The 18,481-nt window shown below is 46.4% G+C and overlaps 1 protein-coding gene across 4 annotated transcripts in view; it reads left to right on the top strand.

Moving 5' to 3' along the window:
- Nucleotides 1–4,028: 4,028 nt before the first annotated feature.
- The window catches only part of clstn1 (calsyntenin 1), a 32,335-nt gene continuing 17,882 nt past the window's right edge, over nucleotides 4,029–18,481 (top strand). For 3 of the 4 annotated variants that reach the window (XM_062460286.1, XM_062460285.1, XM_062460283.1), the window contains exons 1-2: nucleotides 4,029–4,305; nucleotides 16,070–16,192. In XM_062460286.1, coding sequence (XP_062316270.1) covers nucleotides 4,224–4,305; nucleotides 16,070–16,192 — 205 coding nt within the window. In that variant the 5' untranslated portion in view covers nucleotides 4,029–4,223. The remainder of the gene's footprint in view (nucleotides 4,306–16,069; nucleotides 16,193–18,481) is intronic. The other variant, XM_062460284.1, reaches the window with a different exon arrangement.

The following is an 18,481-nucleotide window of genomic DNA, read 5'->3' as shown; positions in this document are numbered from 1 at the left end:
GAAGTATGTGACAGCGTGTCAGAATCCCCCCCCCCCCGCCCCCTGCCAGGTCCTCAGAGCAATAAAGCCAAGTGGGTTGAGAGTATGACCCCTGTTGGGACCCCGCCTAAGCTCTCCCCACAGTGCGGCACAGGACACCGTCTGTGAAGGCCAAGGGGGGTCAAAGGTCAGGGTCTTTAAACCAGGAGATTCAGGAACATGGCGCTCGCACACAGCTCACACACACCGACGCAAAATGGTGCCCATCTGGACGGATTGAAATCTAAGGCCGTCGTAGCGCAGTTCTCCCTCCCCTTCACCCCCAAACACGAACATCATTTCTATGTGCTTTGGATGAAAGCGTCTGTTGGATCAAGCTAGATCTAGATTATAGGTCAAATGTAAATCTAAGTACATCAGATAGACAAATTCTGAAAGTGCATGCTCCAGCCTGTAGAATTTAGGCATCATGCATGTCATGACCGAGTCCTGACTATGCAGCAGTCAGAATGTGGAGAGTTCTAGAACGTAGGTACGACATACACATTCCGCTCACAAAACATTCAGTCAGGTTTCTAAACAGAAAGATTAATAGATTTTCCATCTTAGAAGACGCTTCGCAATTCTCTATGTCGAGCAACTCGTCTGGTATTCGCTGAATCTTTGAGGCTTTCACAGAAACACCGCAGGGTACTTCAGACGGCTCGGGGAATAGAGGTAGGTACAGGTAGTTCTGCGAGAGGTCATGTTTTCATTCTGAAACAACCTTGAGAAGCGGTGTGGCTGAAAGGTGGATTAGAGGAGAGTAGGAGGGAAGGAAATCGATCAGGATGAATGTGTTTTTGCATTGTTGTATTCGTATGATTCCGGTTCCGAATCAGTGTTCTAGTCTAAGGGTTCTGTGCTAGAGAGTTCTAACTGCTTTTGTTATTGACAGGCCCCAGTAGTATTTCTTTTCACTGCTGCTGTAACGGTGCCATTTCCCCTCAGGGATCAATACAATTTCTATCTTCTTTTTCGATCTTTTAAATGCTCCCTGTTGAGAACGCGTGGATGAGACTGCAGGCGAAACCATCAGATAGACAGCTTGGCTTCAGTTATCTGGTGACTGTTTTCCAGACGTCTGTTTAACTCCAGTTCTTAAATATTTCCTTTGAGGATAATTTTATTACATCACGTTTTTGAACAGTTTCTTTAGTTTAACAGTTCCTTGCCAAGGATTTTGAAAATATATTGAATACTTTATATATATATATATATATATATATATATATATTGAATACTATATCACATACTTTACAGTATGTGATAACCCTGAATAAAACTGAGTGACTGAGTGTTTTGAATTACTCACAGCCAATGGTAAGTTATGGGCAATACATCTGAATGCATTTATTCATATTCAAGACCATTAACTTGAGTGTGTGTGTGTGTGTGCGTGTGTGTGTGTGTGTGTGTGTGTGCATGTGAGTGCTTATTTCTCCAAGATATGAAGTTCCTTTTGGCAAAGCAACTGATGAATCTTACATGTATGACTATTTTTATGGCTCTGCTCAAAACCGATGATCTTATATACCAGACTAATATTCATTATAATACGATGGTTAAGTAAAACCCTCTTCTGAGGCACTGTTTTAGAACTGGCACACACTTCATAGTTGATCATTACTTACTTAATATTCTTAAAAAACAGTTTCTCGCATATACAGTACCATGTGAAACACCCAAAATGCATGAGCAAATGTTACTGCTTCCTGTAAATAACATCCCCCATTCCAACAGTCACAGAAATAACCAGAACCAAGTCATTAACCTCCCACGTCCAGTCAAAGCCACGAGCCGGAGAAATCTCCAGTCGGCAGACGACAACACGAGAGCCCGCCCCCCCAGGGGAGGGGGGCGGATCGCAACGAGGAGAAGAAACGTGCTGCTTAATGGTCACAACTGCTTTGATTCCTTCACGATAACACGACGCTTCACGCTCTGACTCTGGCCACAAGCCCAGCAGGAACCAACCCAGCCTCGTCTGAAGTCAAGTCTCAAACACACTCATTACCAGCCAGCCGTGGTGCCTCTGAGGCCCCCGTAATGGAAACCTTCTGACACACGACGACTGCAGAGAAGGCTGAACGGCCAGCCACACTTCCTTCATCTATGTCCGAGTCACAGTCTGAATTATCTCCCGACAGGCGTGAATCTGGGGGCCTGGGGCGGTGTGGAAATGGAAGCCGCTGTGGAGGGAGCAGGCAGATCGAGATGGAGAGACACTGTGGAATGAGAAGAATCATCCATGGGAATCACGTCACCTCTACTCACCCTAATAAATTGATAAATCTAATCCTTAAAATCCCCGTCTGTGGTCGCAGGTGGGACTGAAGGGAGAGTCCTGCATGTCCACCAGATTAATGTGAATCAAAGGACCATATCACATGAAAAAAAGTGAGAGTTAACCCCCCACACTTCAGCCCCCCCAGCGCCCCTTCAAACAACCACCGAACCTAACTTGTAACTTTGCTCTAAACCCTCCCTCCCCAAACTCGCTTGTTAATCCCTGAGAGAGATGTCACCTCCGCCAGCCACAGCAGGGGGCTGATGTGGCTCAGAGGAGGAAGTGACACGTCTGACATGGCTCAGAGGAGGAAGTGACACGTGTGTGTCGTCTTGCAGACTGCTGCTGTCTCACACAAACCCTCCAAGCCTCCCCACAGCCTTCCTTTGTCTCTCCGCCCGTCCAGTGACCAGGCTGCAGGCCCGCACGATGGCCATTGACTCGCACCCAGCCAGGCCTTGTCTTGCCAAGGGAAAACAAGCATCTTTTGTTTACTGCGGTTTCGACCACTGACCCAGATAATGGACTGTTGGGTTAACTGTGTTCTTTACCAGTACTGTACTGCCGTTCTGTCGATTCCTGTTGAGATGATTAAACTACAACTCTCGCCTGACAATGGTCTAAATGATTATGATTATAAGATATCCCAACAATTAACTGTCTGTCTATCTATCCATCTATCTGGGCCTATCCATCCATCTATCCATGTCTCTATCTATTGAGATGTCCCACCTCTCACACAGCAGACTCTGAACCACTGATGAACCCACCGTGAACCGTGATGTGAAACCTGCAGTGATCTCTCTGGATGTTCGCAGTCCTGTGGAGCAGCAGAAACATCGCAGTGAAGATCAACTCCCCTTCCCACCCTGACTCATTCTCAATCCACAGTCACACCTCTCACCTGATCGCATCACTTCCTCTTCCTCCATAGGGTGTTCTCTTCTGCTGAGGGTGCGGTATTGATCAGATCTCACCAGCCCCGCCCCGCTGACCCTGACCCAGGCTATTCTCACACTGGTGAGTTGTCTTGGTGTAATTAGACGTGAGCAGCTGCCCAGGTGAGCTGGCTACGGGCAGCAAGGAGGTGAGGTCCTGCTCTGCTGGGTGGATCCTGAGATAGACGAAAGTGCAGAGTTTAGTATCAAGTTTCTCTATTGTTTATTCTTTTTCTTTCTTTCTTCTCTATCTTTGTGTGTCTTCAAGGGTTAATTATAGCATCACCAGTGTAACTGGGGGACAGATGTGGTCTAAATGCGCTGATGGAGCTGTTTTCACCTGCAGGATACTGCATATACAGCAGCAGCAGGTCCAACATCAATGGTTGATGAAAAGCTAATATACAGGTTATGGAAGAGTGACAGTATGTGTGTGTGTATGTGTGTGTGTGTGGGGGGGGGGGGTAGAGAGAGAGAGAGAGAGAGAGAGAGAGAGAGAGAGAGAGAGAGAGAGAGAGAGAGAGAGAGAGAGAGAGAGAGAGAGAGAGAGAGAGAGAGATAGAGAGAGAGATATCCTCATTATTAAACTAAATTATATTAACTTCAAAGAAAAAAAAGAGTCAATCATTACTGACCCCTCATATAACTGGCCCCTGTCACTAAAAACAACAACACAAGATATTAGGCACTCGGTCTGTGCTTAACCGTCTGTGCTTAACTAGCTGCAAGCACTCCCACAATAACAGCTTTGACGTCACTCTCCGCAGGTCCCGTTGGATACAGCCGCAAAACTGCGAGAGAGAACGGCGATTGAAGGGAATAGCACTAGCGGAGCGGCGGTGGCGTCGGCCATCTTAGAACTATCGCGGTTAACGAAATACATCCTCTGGATTCTTTTCTTGAGAGAAACATTTTATTAAAACGACAAGGATTGAAAGGGAGGTTTTTGTTTTTAAGTGTTCGAATTCGAAATCAGGATGCTTTTCCGAGGGAATAAACAATTTGCATCCGTTGTCGGAGTAGTCCTCGGACTATTATGTGCGGTGGAGGCAGCCAAAGGTAAGCTCTTGATAGGGTTTATCTCACAGAATTGTTGTCTACGTCTCTTCCCCGGCGAACGTTATCACCAAGGAACAAGACGTACACGTGAAATTTACAATAAAAAATTATCGGGGCGTTGTTTTTGAACAACGGAGCTGGAACGGGTTCTGCAAGGGATGCATGTTGAGTTCAACCTGCTCCACAAGGGATGGTTCGCTTTATAGCCCAGACGGATGCGCTCCTAAGTATCGGTCTCTTGTCAGTGCACAACACAACGTTCTAGAATCACATTTCACGTTTCAGCATTTGAGGTCAAACTTATTTAATCGTTTCTCTTTCACATTCGCTGTGATTTTTTATTAAAACGAGTGAACTCATTTCTGTCATGAAACGATATCAGGGCCAAGAAAACCACGGATGAACCGTTGTCTCTGTAAATCTGTTTCGGGTGTCAGTGTTAGGCAACTCTTACCATATTCTAAACAATTACATCGTGCTGATACCTAATTTCATAAGCTATAACGAGCCCGAAAAACTATCCCATAGCCTTTACTGGCGGTTTTATAGAACTCTTGAGTTTGTAGGCTATTGTCTAGATGCCATAAACACCACTGTGAAGCTAGGTTATTTAAGGTAAAGCCTAAGATAATTAAAGGTTTTCCAAAAGCGTACACAGACTGGTTGTTATTTTGGGTTTCTGTTGCCTGTTATAGCCTAGTTAGACTGCGCTACGGGCGCACACCGTCTGAGCTAGTTGGCTACGCATTGCAGATCCTCCCCACCCGTTCTGTCTGTCGGTGGATTAAAAAATTAATGTGTTGTGAATCACAAGCTTAGCAAAATACGGTAATAAAAAGTGAAGCAGGTGAAACTGTGGGTTGTAGTTTACTGTCTACCCGGGAATACCAAGAGGAAATGGGCCTGTAAACGGATTGCTAGTGCTGCAAGGCGGTCCACAACGCGTCGACAGTTCGATATTATAAGATGAACAGCTCTCCCGGCGTCAATTTATCATCGTGATTGATATGGGTCTGTTGACCTTTCAATGTGAAGCTTCTAAACGAGAGCTCACTTTGTTCACGTAAAGGCAGGTGCGTAGCCCACTTCTGCACGCGGTGCGCAGTTACGCGCTACGCCGGGGATGGGAATTGTATTTTCTTTTTTTCATGGATGGCACACCCATTTTCATGCTCAAAACAAATACCACCCAGACCCCTGTTATGAAAATCGGCATACCATCTCTATCGTGTGCTAGAAATGCCTAAATGAAGGATTGTTCATTAAAGTGGCAGAGGGGGAGATGGGGATAAAGGCGTGCGTGTTGCTATGCCAGCCAGCTGGGAATGCGTGATGAGAGGCCAGCGTTGTCGATGCCATAATTTGATTAAAATTAATTATGCTCCCAACAACTTTGTTTCCATGTGGTGACCAGGAACCTGCTGGTCTGTTGAAGACTGTCCTCTGAAGGAAAGAATAAGATCAACCTAACTGGTGTGGTGTTTCCCAACACTGATCTTTGTTATGAACAGATTTAGATTTAAACGTGAATGATTTTCAGGATTACTCTTTAACCGTTTACAGTGTAGAATAATTCATGAAACCAAATGCCAAACGCTTATCATCGCATAATGGTGAGTTGATAAGCCCTACTCCGGCCTGTGCGCGCATCTCCTTCCTGTTGAAGTATTTGTTCTGCACCTGCTCACCTCCCTGCTCTTATCTGGGAACAGCCCTGTGAAAATGGCCATCTTGTGTGGACGGCTTATCTTTATTGTCTAAAGGTCAATTGCCCTGCTCTAGTTCGATAGAACGGCGTGCTCTTTTGATCGTCGTCTCCTGTGTTCATGACCCCCACAGACTGTTGTTTATTTAAACCGTTTCGCTTTTTCAACCACAAAGAAACATCTGTCCATCCTCTGGTCAGTAGTTTGGTGTTTTCACACGGAACAGAAACCCTGAGGCAGTTCTCCACTCCCAGTGGAACGTCTGACATCACGACACCGTTGTCACTCCTTGATAACGACCTCTTATCATAACCCAAACATTTGCCCATGTTCAGCAGCGGTTAAGTCAGAGGTGAAAGCCTGTCAGGAACATTCAGGAAGTGAGGTCACCGGTGTAGCCTGGTAGAGGGAGTCAGGTGGCTGAGCGGTTAGGGTATCGGGTTAGTAATCATAAGGTTGCCGGTTCGATTCCAGGCCGTGCGAATGACGTGTCTTTGGGCAAGGCACTTCACCCTACTTGCCTCGGGGGAATGTCCCTGTACTTACTGTAAGTCGCTCTGGATAAGAGCGTCTGCTAAATGACTAAATGTAAATGAACAAGTTGTTATCAGGCTCCAGAGCTTGATAACAACCGTTCATTTGAATCAGTTGTGTTGGAGCAGGGAAACATCAAGAACATACAGGACAGCGCTGCCTGAAAAACAGGGTTGAGACCACTGCCCTAATACGAACAACACAAAGAAAGCAGACTCTGTAAACTGAGGTTGTCATGCCAACCTTCCACGGCTACCTAGAACTGTCCTTGTTTGTGAAACAGACGCTGTAAATCCTGCGTATAAGCTCCCTGACATGGTCATTCTGAGTCCGGGGGACAGCATGTGCTTCAGAAACAGTCACACATTCCTAATCACCAGAGGAAGACAGTCTGGGAATCTGGGTCTCTTCTCGTTCCAGACATGTACTCTACAATAATCCATGTCGTTTTCCTCTGGTTGTAAGTTGTAATTCACCATGCTATACATAACCCTCCCTTCCCTCTCGCATATAGGATCCTATCATAATGTTTGACTGAGGTGGTGATCACTGAAAGCTGTGGGAATCCTACCTAGGATTGATTCGAGGTGGTTTCCTAGCTCAGAGCCTTCAGCTGCAGGTTCATCTCTTGATATTCCGTCCTGTCCGTCCCAACGACATGTCTGTCAGCAGGGCTCCCTAAGAAACATGGCCTCTTCTTCTCTGCTTACACAGCTCAGACTAAAAAGCCCCTGGCGTCTGGAAGCCCCGGCGGCTCGTTCATCACCGAATTAGCAAGTTCAACCGAAGAGCAAATTGGTCTCTCTAGGCTGCCGTAGTTTGGAGAGATGACAAACGAACGTTCTGGTGTGGGAGAGCCTTTATCGAAACGCGTCGAAGATCTGGTTGTGGGGTGTGTTGCCGTGTAGCTTGGCAGAGTATGGATGCACGCATGGGGATCTGTTGTGCTGTTGTTGTTTGTGTGCCTGTAAGAAGCAGGGGTTAAGCACCATCGCACTTGATTCTGTGGAGATCTCTAGAATGATATCGGTAATGATGTATTCATTTAACAGATGCTTTTATCCAAAGAAATGTGCAGTGGGAGGAGGATATTTGAACTTGCAACCTCTTCATCTGCAGTCAAATGCTCTAACCGCTGAGCTATATTCATCCCGGTTAACTGTGGCATATGCTGACTGCCTAACAGTGGAGATTGGCCCAGAGCCTAACAAGGACAGATGTGAGATGTTGATAGATGATACTTCATGACCTTCAGGTGAAAACAGGATCCTGCTGAAAGCCTTCGTGATGTTGGCACAGGGAATCTGATTTTGTCTGTCGTGGTAAACCAGAACTATGTCCATGAATAGAGGACAATGCCTGCTTTGTTTCCTTTCTACCATACTGGGATATTTTGTGTCATTGTTCTGCTCATATCACTGTCAGTTAACAGGTCGGCTTTACCAAAAAAAAAACATTAGTTGTTTTTTTGTACATGGCATGACCAAGGGGCAAACGTCCAGGTATGTTTTAGTGAATGTTAGTGCTACCCAGTTTGGAAATCCAGAATAAAATGGCAGCTGTCCTTAATGTGGATTAATCTATTTTTGTTTTCACATTTTGAGATTTCCATCTGGATTTCCGTCTGGAGTCAAAAACTGTTGATTTAGGACACGAAACATCAAGAGTGATGATCTAAAATTCAAAACAACATCTCCACGAAATCCTTTGCTACATCCAGCCCGGGTTTGAATTCAGACATGAACCTCAGAGTAATGTTCGTCATCCTGTATTTCTTAGTTCTTATTTCCCTCCAAACAGTTTGCTTGACCTTCACTCCTGGTCCTACGTCTCAAAGTTAACTGTTGAATCTCGGTGCCTCATTTATTCAGAGAATTCCCTCTGGAACAAAGAGCTTTTGCCAGCAGCAGGGTTGAGGTCCATAGTCTCGATGAGGACGTCACAATACAGTGACTGTTACAGGAGCCATGACTCCAGCCCTGCAAGAATGCGTCTCTGAGATAATCCTCACAGAGTGCGTAGATATGAGACACATTTCAGTTTTGTTTTGTGTCCGTTTTTAAAGAGAAACCGGTCTTGTAGACTCGTGTCTCTCTCAGTCAGACTCAGTCAGGCTTCATGTGGAGCAAAAGGGGTGATTTCCCTTTCAGTAGCTTCGTTGGGGCTGAATTGAATTAGTGACCTGTCAAGAAAGGGGTCATCGGATGCTGAATATTAAGTCGTTCTTCTCAGCCCATCAGCAGCCTGGGTAGCTGTGTCAAGCTGTTGTCAGACGAGTGCACATTCCAAAACATATATTTAGCGTTCATTGTGGGTTGTGTAAATCTTCTCTTAGTAGGAGAGGTGATTCATGATAAGACAGTTTCTCTGGAGAGACGGCCCTTAAGGCACATCGATGAAGATCTGTCAAGACATGGCTGTTTTTGTGTTTTGCACAACCCACATTGAACACTGTGGCAAAATCCCAGACTTTGGAATGGGTGCAGCCTTCACAAGTGCTGAACGATGCTGTATTCCTGAAGTTTCTACGCAACAAGCTTACATAAGCTGCTATCGAACCACAATCCTTTAAATGGAAAGGCATTGCATGTTGAATTGCATGCCCTCTAACATCAGATACATAAAAGATACGTTTTTGATCCGGAATCCTGATCTTGCGTCAGTTACGACAAGCCTTGATGATGCCCTTACTGGTGAGAAACCCAGGATCTCTCCTCCTGGTGTTCACAAGGCAGTCCAGGATCTCTCCTCCTGGTGTTCACAAGGCAGTGTAATCCAAGCCCAGGTTTGAGAGGTTTCATGGCTCTTCAGGCTGAGGATGTACATGTGATAGGGTGTGGCACCATCTCCCGCGGGCTGTGAGAAATACAGCCGCTGCGGTGCATTGTGTCTGAACACATCAACACCACAAGGTACCCTGGGAAACAGGTAACCAGAGAACACACTACTAGCCCACCGCCACGGGGGTCACATAGGTGCACACACACACACACACACACACACACACACACACACACACACACACACACTACCAAGCTCTTTCGGAGCTGTTCAGTGCGCTCCACTCTCACTGGCTCTTTGTGTGTTCCCTTCACAGAGAGGTGATTGAGCTGCATTCAGGCCCTCCGTACCCACCCCCCAACATAGTAAGACCCCTGGACCTTCTGGAGGCTGGTGGGGCCTGGTGGTGGGGGCCCTGGGGCGTCGGTTGTGACTGCTCGGTGGACAAACAAACCCTGTGTCTTGTTAGTCCGACTGAGGGTCCCCTGTGAGAGAGATGTTTGGGGAGAGGGCCCCCAAGCCCTGCCTGCAGGGGATCCAGACACTCCCAGAACAGTCTCTGCTCTGTGGCTTAGAGTTCAGAAAGCTCCAGACTCTCCCTGGGCTGAGCAAACACTGACGTGCTGCCCAGTGTTTGAGGCGGCAGCCAGATTGACTTCATTGATTGCCTCCTGGTCAATGAAGTTAACAAGCACACTCACCAGCACAATGGCCACCCGTGTCTTTGAATTCGGATCGGCGAATCCTTCACATGGATTCATCAAATGGCTCTAATAATTTACAGTTTCCAGCTTTACAGCTTCCTCTCAGGCATATTTCCAGGCAGCCCTTGAAGTGGCTCCCTGGATAAGTGTGAACAGTCAGAGGGGCTATTTCTCACCTGCTCGCAGGAGATACCGCCTTGCAACACCTACCACGCAATTAATAACTGCCACCGCTGGTTTTAGATCTAAGCAGAGACTTCGGAGGGTCATGGGGTTGGGTGGAGATGCAGTGCTGGCGGTTAAAATGCTTTTTTTAAAAAGCTTTTTAAATTTGATAAACGTTTTATTAAGGCATTTTTCACGCCATATTGGACAGTTTAAAGTGAACGGCCATGGCCTCATTCGAACCCAGGCCGCTGTGGTAAGGCCTCAGCCTACATGGCACGCACCCTTAACCAGTGAGCTACCGGGGCACCCTGGATGGAAACCTTTTTGAGCTTGGGCCGTGAAATGGAAACACAGCTCCATATCTGACACCTGGGCTCCCAGTGGAGTCATTACACAACAGCATCATGATCAGAGTTCATCTGATTAACACAGACCAACTGTCTGAAGGCTGAGTCTCCATGCGCTGCAGGGCTGTGCTGTAATTCTCCTGTTAAGCTCTGGGTGAACAGAAGGCTGTCAATACACCGGCCTTATCTTGCCAGCAGTGACGGATGGCTGGAGGATTGACACGTGTATGGGTTCAGGATGGAGATACAGGGAGCTGATAGCTGCGTCATCCATCCCTGTTTTTTTTTGGAAGAGATACATCCTAACGTGTGAGTGTGTGTGTGTCTTTGTGTGGGCGTGCTTTTGTAATGCAGGATTACCAAGACCTATTGTGACCCTGTAATTCTCACAGGATGTGTATCAGCATGGCTATAAAGGTCAAACAGTATTGGTAGCTGCTAAAGAATAAGAATACACTGGGATACAAGGAGTTCTGTTTCTGTGTCGCTCTACATACATTTTATTGGATGGATTTTGGTTGACCATGAGCTGGAACTACACAACAGTGGAGACTAGACTGGTGTTCTGGTAGAGACCTCACCACAGGGAAATCACCCTTGTACTCCAATCACTGATAAAGTCTCATGTTTAAAAAATATTTTAAAACCCTTTTCTTTTCTGAGAGTTTGGCTGAGGCCCACTCGCCTCCCACAATCATGTCAGTGTGCTCAAACCTCGTCTCCATAGCTGTAACATCTGAGTGAGGATGGGACAGTTGGCTCTCAAACACTTACACAGAAAGGAGAACCAAGTCACTCACTCAACAAATGTTAAAAAAAGGAGCTTGTGATAGTGGGTATTTCATAACGGATACAAAAGAATACCTGGCTTGTTTGGCCCTACTCAGAGTAAACAGTCCTTTCCTGACAGTGGCACAGAATGACTCACATCCCCCTGCCTTTGAAGAGAGGGCGATGAATTTTGCATTTCAAAAAGTGTTTTGGACTAAATATAACCCCCCCCCCCCCCCCCCCGCCGCGTTAAAGAAGCTCTTTTGGAGCGGGCACGCAATATACGATTGCAGATGATTCCTCAAAGCTGAGTGCGGAACATGAGAAGGAAGACAGAAACCGAGATGATCTTGCGCCAGTGTTTGCCTGCTGCATGGGGAGGAGAGATCGGTAGATGCCCTGGTAAACACAGTCAAACACAGAGATATTTTGCACATCTCTTATTTCCTCGACAAACAAAAATAAATACGGGTGCCGGGGTCGTAGATGAACCTCTCAACATGACAAAGAGAACGCACTCACAAAAATAAATACTTTTAGACGTTTTTTTAATGCGTAGCAGCAAATGGCATCACAGAAGAGCAGCTCAAAGCATCATCCCGGATTATCTTCTTCCGACTGCCCAGAGGTCAGAGATGATTCATATCGAGAAAACTCTCTCCGACACGTCACGGCGCCTGTCATCCCGTCCTCCCGTCCACCCAGCATCTCAGTGCCACAGCACCGCGCTGAGGCACTGTCAAAACAGTCACCTCCTCACACCCAGTGACTGGGAGGCATTTCTAACAGCCGTATTTTATAACATGGGCCTGTGTTTCTCCTCAGCGCACAGCCCAAGCCATGTCCGAGTAATGCCTTTGTTTAAGTCTCCCCAGCCCTCGACCTTGTTAAGTGAATGAACTAGGAGCATCCCATTATGGGATTAGATGCCAATACGTTGACGTGATGGGTAACAGGATTGCAATACCAGGTACTGTTGAGGCCCTGGTCATGAGCTGGCTTGCCATCTGTGCAGCTAGCACATACTGCTGCTGTAGTAGTAGTAGTAGCAGCTGAACTGCATGTTGCCGTGCACTGTTCTCTGCTCCTACAGTAATTAGTGAACTGGTCGTTTGGTGTTTGGGTCTTCCGTGTCTGACAGTATACGACCCACAGGTACCTTCTCACTAAACACTCCGGAGGTGAATGTCTTTGCTGGGAGTGGTTTGTTTGGTACCCTGTCGGTTTCTGATTGCTGTTACTCTGTGGTTGTATTCAGTAGCTGGAACTACAATCAATGTACAATTCCTTTGTGACCATGTTGTAAACAACAGGCAGTGTACAGTTCCTTTGTGGCCATATTGTGACCTGCAGTCAATATAAGCACATATGCATTTCTACTTGGGGCCACCCTGCGTACGTTCTGGATGACTCCTGGCTAAGAGAGCTTATCAAGTCCCTCAGCTGGCACAATCACAGAGATCTCAGATGTTCTCAGACATCCGTATCCCTTTAACCGTTCCAGTCACCCGTTGTGTTTTCAGCCTGGCGATTAGGCCCCCTGATTAGGCACATTAAAATGACTTAGTTTGCCTTGGCTACATGTTCTGCTTATTGGGCACTTCAGAATGTTGAATTAGTCTCATTAAAAGTCTACATGTCTGTATATTTAAATCCCCCCCCCCTCCTCTATATATTTGTTTAGATTTATGTTTTTGAAAAACAACCAATGCCGGGAGGTAACCCATAGTGGATATTGTCCGCAGTATGTCGTGATCCATGTGGTTCATATTCGCATAGGCTACAATCAAAATAAGCACACATACCTTATATAACTGTGACCTACATGTGTCTTACATCTGCTTCTGTTGAGATAATACTTCCTAGTCTAATGTTTTATGTTTTATCCACAGCATAAATAAGACCCTGACTTCTGGCCATCTGCCCTTTGTCTTACTCATTTCAAAATGGCTGACTGTTGTCTTTGCTACGTTTAGGTTACTTTGATTAAAATGCGTAACGATGCAGATTTGCAGATTTCCGGTTGTTGCTTTATCTGTATCTGTTCCCAGTGGCAACCATTTCAGTCTGTAGAAAAGTATAATGCTTGAGGTCAAAATGTTCGTCTTATTTTGTGTTATCACAAGTGCTTCCATATGGGAGCTGGTTTGATAGACCCCCTGGTTGAAATTGAAACAGCAGTGCACATGCACACACAGAATAGGATCATTGGCAACCTAATAAAATAAAATGAAAGTAAGGAACTGGTGCACAGCCATGCTAAACAACCCACCCTGCCAAGTGTTATGTTAGAGAATAACATCAAGCCCTAAAAAATCACATCTCCTTCAGAGCCCCTTCCCTAATCTCCTTCGCATCTAAGGCCCCAAAGCTTCCCTTTCCTTTGAAGTCTAGCTCTAAACCTCTCCCATAACGATAATAGCTTAGCATTAGCGCTAGGCCGCAAACACAGACCGATCTTAAATTGACCCATTAGTAACGTCAGGAATGAAAAATAGTTGCAGCAGTTTGTGCAAATTAGCACCCGGTTTCTGTGTTGTTCTCATATCACATGCTGTCTGTCTAAACGAAAGCCGCACAGTAGATGTTAGGCACGTTTATTCTAGCATGGCGAGGGGTGATAAAGCTGTCTGGTCTTTGACGGCCTGTCGTCAATTTCACACCACGTATTGTAAATGATGTGTTGGATTTCACACTTCAAATTCAATCAGTTTAGCTTAAGCACATTTCCTAGAAGCTGTGTGCCTGTATATCTGAGCCTGCGTCAAGCTTTAGAAAGTAAGGAGAATAGGCTATGCCTACTTCCATGTCATGCGTGTTCAGTATTGGCGATTGGTTCTGATTGATTTGGAGCATAGCATTGTTATTTTTTTTCCATAAAGTTTCATTTTGTGACCACTGTTGCTTATTGGTTTGACTTTTTTTCATCTATCTGGCCAAAGATGGTCGATCTATTAAAGATGGCGCTGTATTTTGTACCGTCTATAGCTAACTACAATACGTGGTTTTGTCAGATATTGTATGGTGTTGCCAGCACGCCAGCAATGGTATCCGCCTCAGCAGGAGAATATACTAGCCTAAGCCAGCGATTCCCAACCTGTGGGCCGCATCCCGCACTAAGTGGTCAGCTTGGGTAATACAGGTGGGCCACCAAACCAATGAAAACTAAAGTATGAAAAATGTTTATATATACTGTTGGTAAATGATTATTACAATTCTTACTCATTTTTAAATTACATTTTGCCTTTAATTCATCATGACCGAAACGCCAATAGTTACGCTTAGCACGTTAACGAAAGGCCAACTGACGTTTCCGCATCACTTCTGCCTATTGCGTAAGCCAAATCAATAACTTCCGGTAGCGAGCAGTTAGGTAAGTTCTCACACAAAATGCCGTTGATTGTTATGCCAAAATGGGGGGCAATTAGAGGACATCCTAGCAGTCTGGTCTATTTGTGTGGTTTGAAACTTAATGAACCTGAAGTCAACCTGAAAGCTATAGCAACACATATGTAGCTATAGCATACCACGCACAGAGTTTGGGCCAAACAGCTTTCCATCCAATTTTAAAATGGGATCCAGTGAACAGAAATACAACACTGCTTGAATATCACGCCCTAGAACTGATGACACCATTGTTAGAAGAAGGTGTCTAGCTGAACAGGCACCACAGGCAGGTAAATAACTGTTAGCTACTGTCTCAGAGGAAATCTTATGAACAGGAGAACACACACATTGTCCTGCAAGAGAGCCCTTCTCAACACATATACACGTATGTACACACACACATACTGTATATATGTCAGGTGGCTGAGCGGTTAGGGAATCGGGCTAGTAAACAGAAGGTTGCCGTTCCAATCCCGCTGTGCCAAAAATGATGTTGTGTCCTTGGGCAAGGCACTTCACCCTACTTGCCTCGGGGGGAATGTCCCTGTACTTACTGTATGTCGCCCTGGATAAGAGCGTCTGCTAAATGACTAAATGTAAATATATACACACACAGCTGCACGCACACAGGTACACACAAACACAGTTTTAACCCTTGTGCTGCCTTCGGGTCACATGACCCAAAGGTTCATAACGAACCATCGTTGTGTTTACCCAATTTTACCCAATACAAAAACAAATACAAATAATTTTCTTTTAACCTTCGCAATGTGGGGGGTCTGAGACAGCCCAACGGTTAAAAGAAAATGATTCACTTTGTTTTTGTATGCGGTAAAGTTGTCGCAATATGACGGTGGGTCACAATGACTGATGGGTCAGAATGACCCGAAGATAACACAAGGGTTAAGTAATCCGGCCCTGAAGCACGTTGCATGTTTTTCTGCCGCTGCCAGCTAAAACAGATTCTCGTCTGCAGCTGGTCGGTTGCCCGGGCCAACGGAGCATAATGCTGTAACGAGCCAAAGTTCCGGTCTGCTGGGTTGCTGCGTTGTGATTGGCCGGCTGATGCTAGTGTCAGGACCCATCCGGTTGGGCTGCACAGCCTGGCTGAGTCCACAGATATGACCTGGTCAGGCTGGCATATACAGCCCCTGCAGAGGGTTTCAGGCTCATCTGTGGAAATCCATGTGTTTTGGTGACAGTATTATACAGTCGCCTTGGACCTTGAACGAGTCTGGCCTCTTAATGACCCCTGAAGATGGAAAAAGCATAAAAAAAATACTTGTGTTCACCTGAAGAAAAAAAAAATGTCTTTGAATTGTTTTGGCATTCACACAGATCCTCTCTCCTCTCTCTCCCCCTGCAGTTAATAAGCACAAACCATGGATCGATACAACGTACCACGGGATCGTCACAGAAAACGACGACAAAGTTCTCCTGGATCCTCCCCTCATCGCCCTGGATAAGGATGCACCTCTACGCTACGCAGGTGAGAGGACGTGTGACCGCTGGGCTGTCTCTGACCTCTGACCTTGATATCCTCGTGTGTTGAGTTCTCCTGGTGTGCTTGAATGAATAGCAGGGACCATGTCCACGAAGTTGGAAGATGGCTGTATATAGACCCGTCATGGCCAGCCAAAATAACTCGGAGGGGATTGGCGATTGGAATTATCTTATCTCTAATGAGTGAGATTGGGGCTACCCTACCAGTTACAGAAGACAGATGCATTGAAAGGCCACACTGTTCGCATGGACTTTGATCAAATCTTTCCTGTCAGCATGTTCGAGGCATTGTATTCCAGCTGGTTCCCATATTCACCACAAGCCCCCCTTTCATATCCAGATCAATCAGCATTTTCTTTTAATGATGAACTCCAAGGAAGAGGCACATCTCACATGTGGCACTGAGGCACATGTGCCAAAGCAACTTTAGTTTAGGCCCAGACAGGTTTTTTTTGTTAATCACAGAGAGATTGAGTTTGGCCTGCGTTCAAACATGGCTTCCCTCCACCCCATCCCATGGAGACTGATCCTTAGCCACCCCCACCACCCTCACGGCCCCAACACCCCCCCCCCCCCCCCCCCCCCACTCATTGCTCTCTTATCACAGCTTACATCTCTTAAGGACTGCGCTTCGTCAGCAGAGGTGAGCATGTTTGCTGGCAGAGAACGGAGTATAACACCCCACATCTCCTAGAACGTTACGTTTAGTTTTGACAACATTCAAACGATTCGTCCAGCCCTGATTTGGTTGCTTTGACGTTTGATTTGTTCTCCAGGGCAGACCTGAGCTCCGGGTACGTTCGATTCGGATGCTGGGGCAGCTCTATGTCGAGCCGTATCTCAGATGTACAAGGAGCTCAGATGTAAAACGATAATGCGGTCGGGAGGGCACTGTTCACCTGCATCACATGATACCCCCGTCCTCTCCCACTGTACTGGGGCTCAATAGCGAGCTCTCTCAGCGCCGCTGCCTTCTTTGTGTGGAGCTCCTCTTTGAAGAGCGGCTCGATGAAAGCGGACAGCGTGTCCCGAGAGCAAACAGGCCGTCGTCACGTGGCACCAGGGGTGACCGTCTCCCGGCCCCTCGACCAATCACACGAGGCCCACCGCGAAGCCAACCAATGAGGTTAAAGAATAGTAGATAGATGATGGTTGGATGTGGGCGCTCCAATGTGTGTGTTGGTTGTGGGTTTACAGAGGCTGGGGGAGGCTGGGGGAGGCTGGGGGAGGCTGGGGGAGGCTGGGGGAGGTTGGGGGAGGCTGGGGGTTGCGTGTATTGGGTATTTATACACCCTGTAAATGAGACCGGGGGTAGCCGTGCATGTCGGCGCCCCAGAACTGGGACTGAGGGAAACAAACAGGGAACATTTAGCTGCAGGATTTGGGTTACGTGTTCCCTTGTGAATAAGAAGCAAAGATGCGGCCCTATAGCAGAGACTCCTCATTACTAGTCCTCATTCTGACTGTACCTCTGAAACAAAGCTTTTGTTTCCGTTTCCCTGCGAGCCTGATAATTACTTTTCTGAGGGAAATGGATCGAGCGCAGCACAGCGCTCTGAAATTGAGCCGTTTCGACTCGTTTTTAAGGAACAGCTTTTGAAACGCCAGCATGGCCAGAGAGCCCCTTGTCCTATGTCTCTCTACATTAGGTAAACATAATAGGCATCACACACAAGGCTACTCGAAACACTCTCAAAAACTCCCTCTCCAATCTGCTCCTACTGACCTGGGAGGATTGTAGGTGTTTGCAGTGCACTTTAATCTTCTTGAATCAATTGGATTGTGCTGTATGGCAACAAAAAAAAAAAAATTGAAGAAGGGGACGGGGGGGTTCTAGATGGATCTGAGGGCCTGGAAGTGCTGTGCTCTGGGGTTCCCAGAGCCCCCAGTGAGGAGGTCATTAGCCTGGGCAGAGTGAGGGGAGGCCAACCCCATGCATGACTGGCCCTAAACAGCGGCCTCTAATGGGAAATCCATTTCTAATTGTCTAGGTGAAAACAAGACAGACAGCTCCACCCACGAGAGGCCCGGAAGAGCGTGTCAACCAAGCACAACCGAACCGTTCTAGATTGAAACTAGGAGCGCGCTGTATTTCTGTCTTTTCATGTGATGTTTGAGAAAATTGTGTGGTTTTATGCTGAGAGACACTGTTGTCTGCATTGGTAATGACTATACATGGAAAATGCGGATTCAGTTGATTGCAAGGGATATTAGGACTTCTCTAATTTTCTTATTTCAAACTTTATATCTATACTTTCTTCAATTTGAATGTGTA

The sequence above is a fragment of the Osmerus eperlanus genome, chromosome 4, assembly GCF_963692335.1.
Source record: "Osmerus eperlanus chromosome 4, fOsmEpe2.1, whole genome shotgun sequence".
Classification (NCBI taxonomy): domain Eukaryota; kingdom Metazoa; phylum Chordata; class Actinopteri; order Osmeriformes; family Osmeridae; genus Osmerus; species Osmerus eperlanus.
Note: the sequence above shows the minus strand (reverse complement) of the source record. Positions and strands in the feature narration are given on the sequence as shown.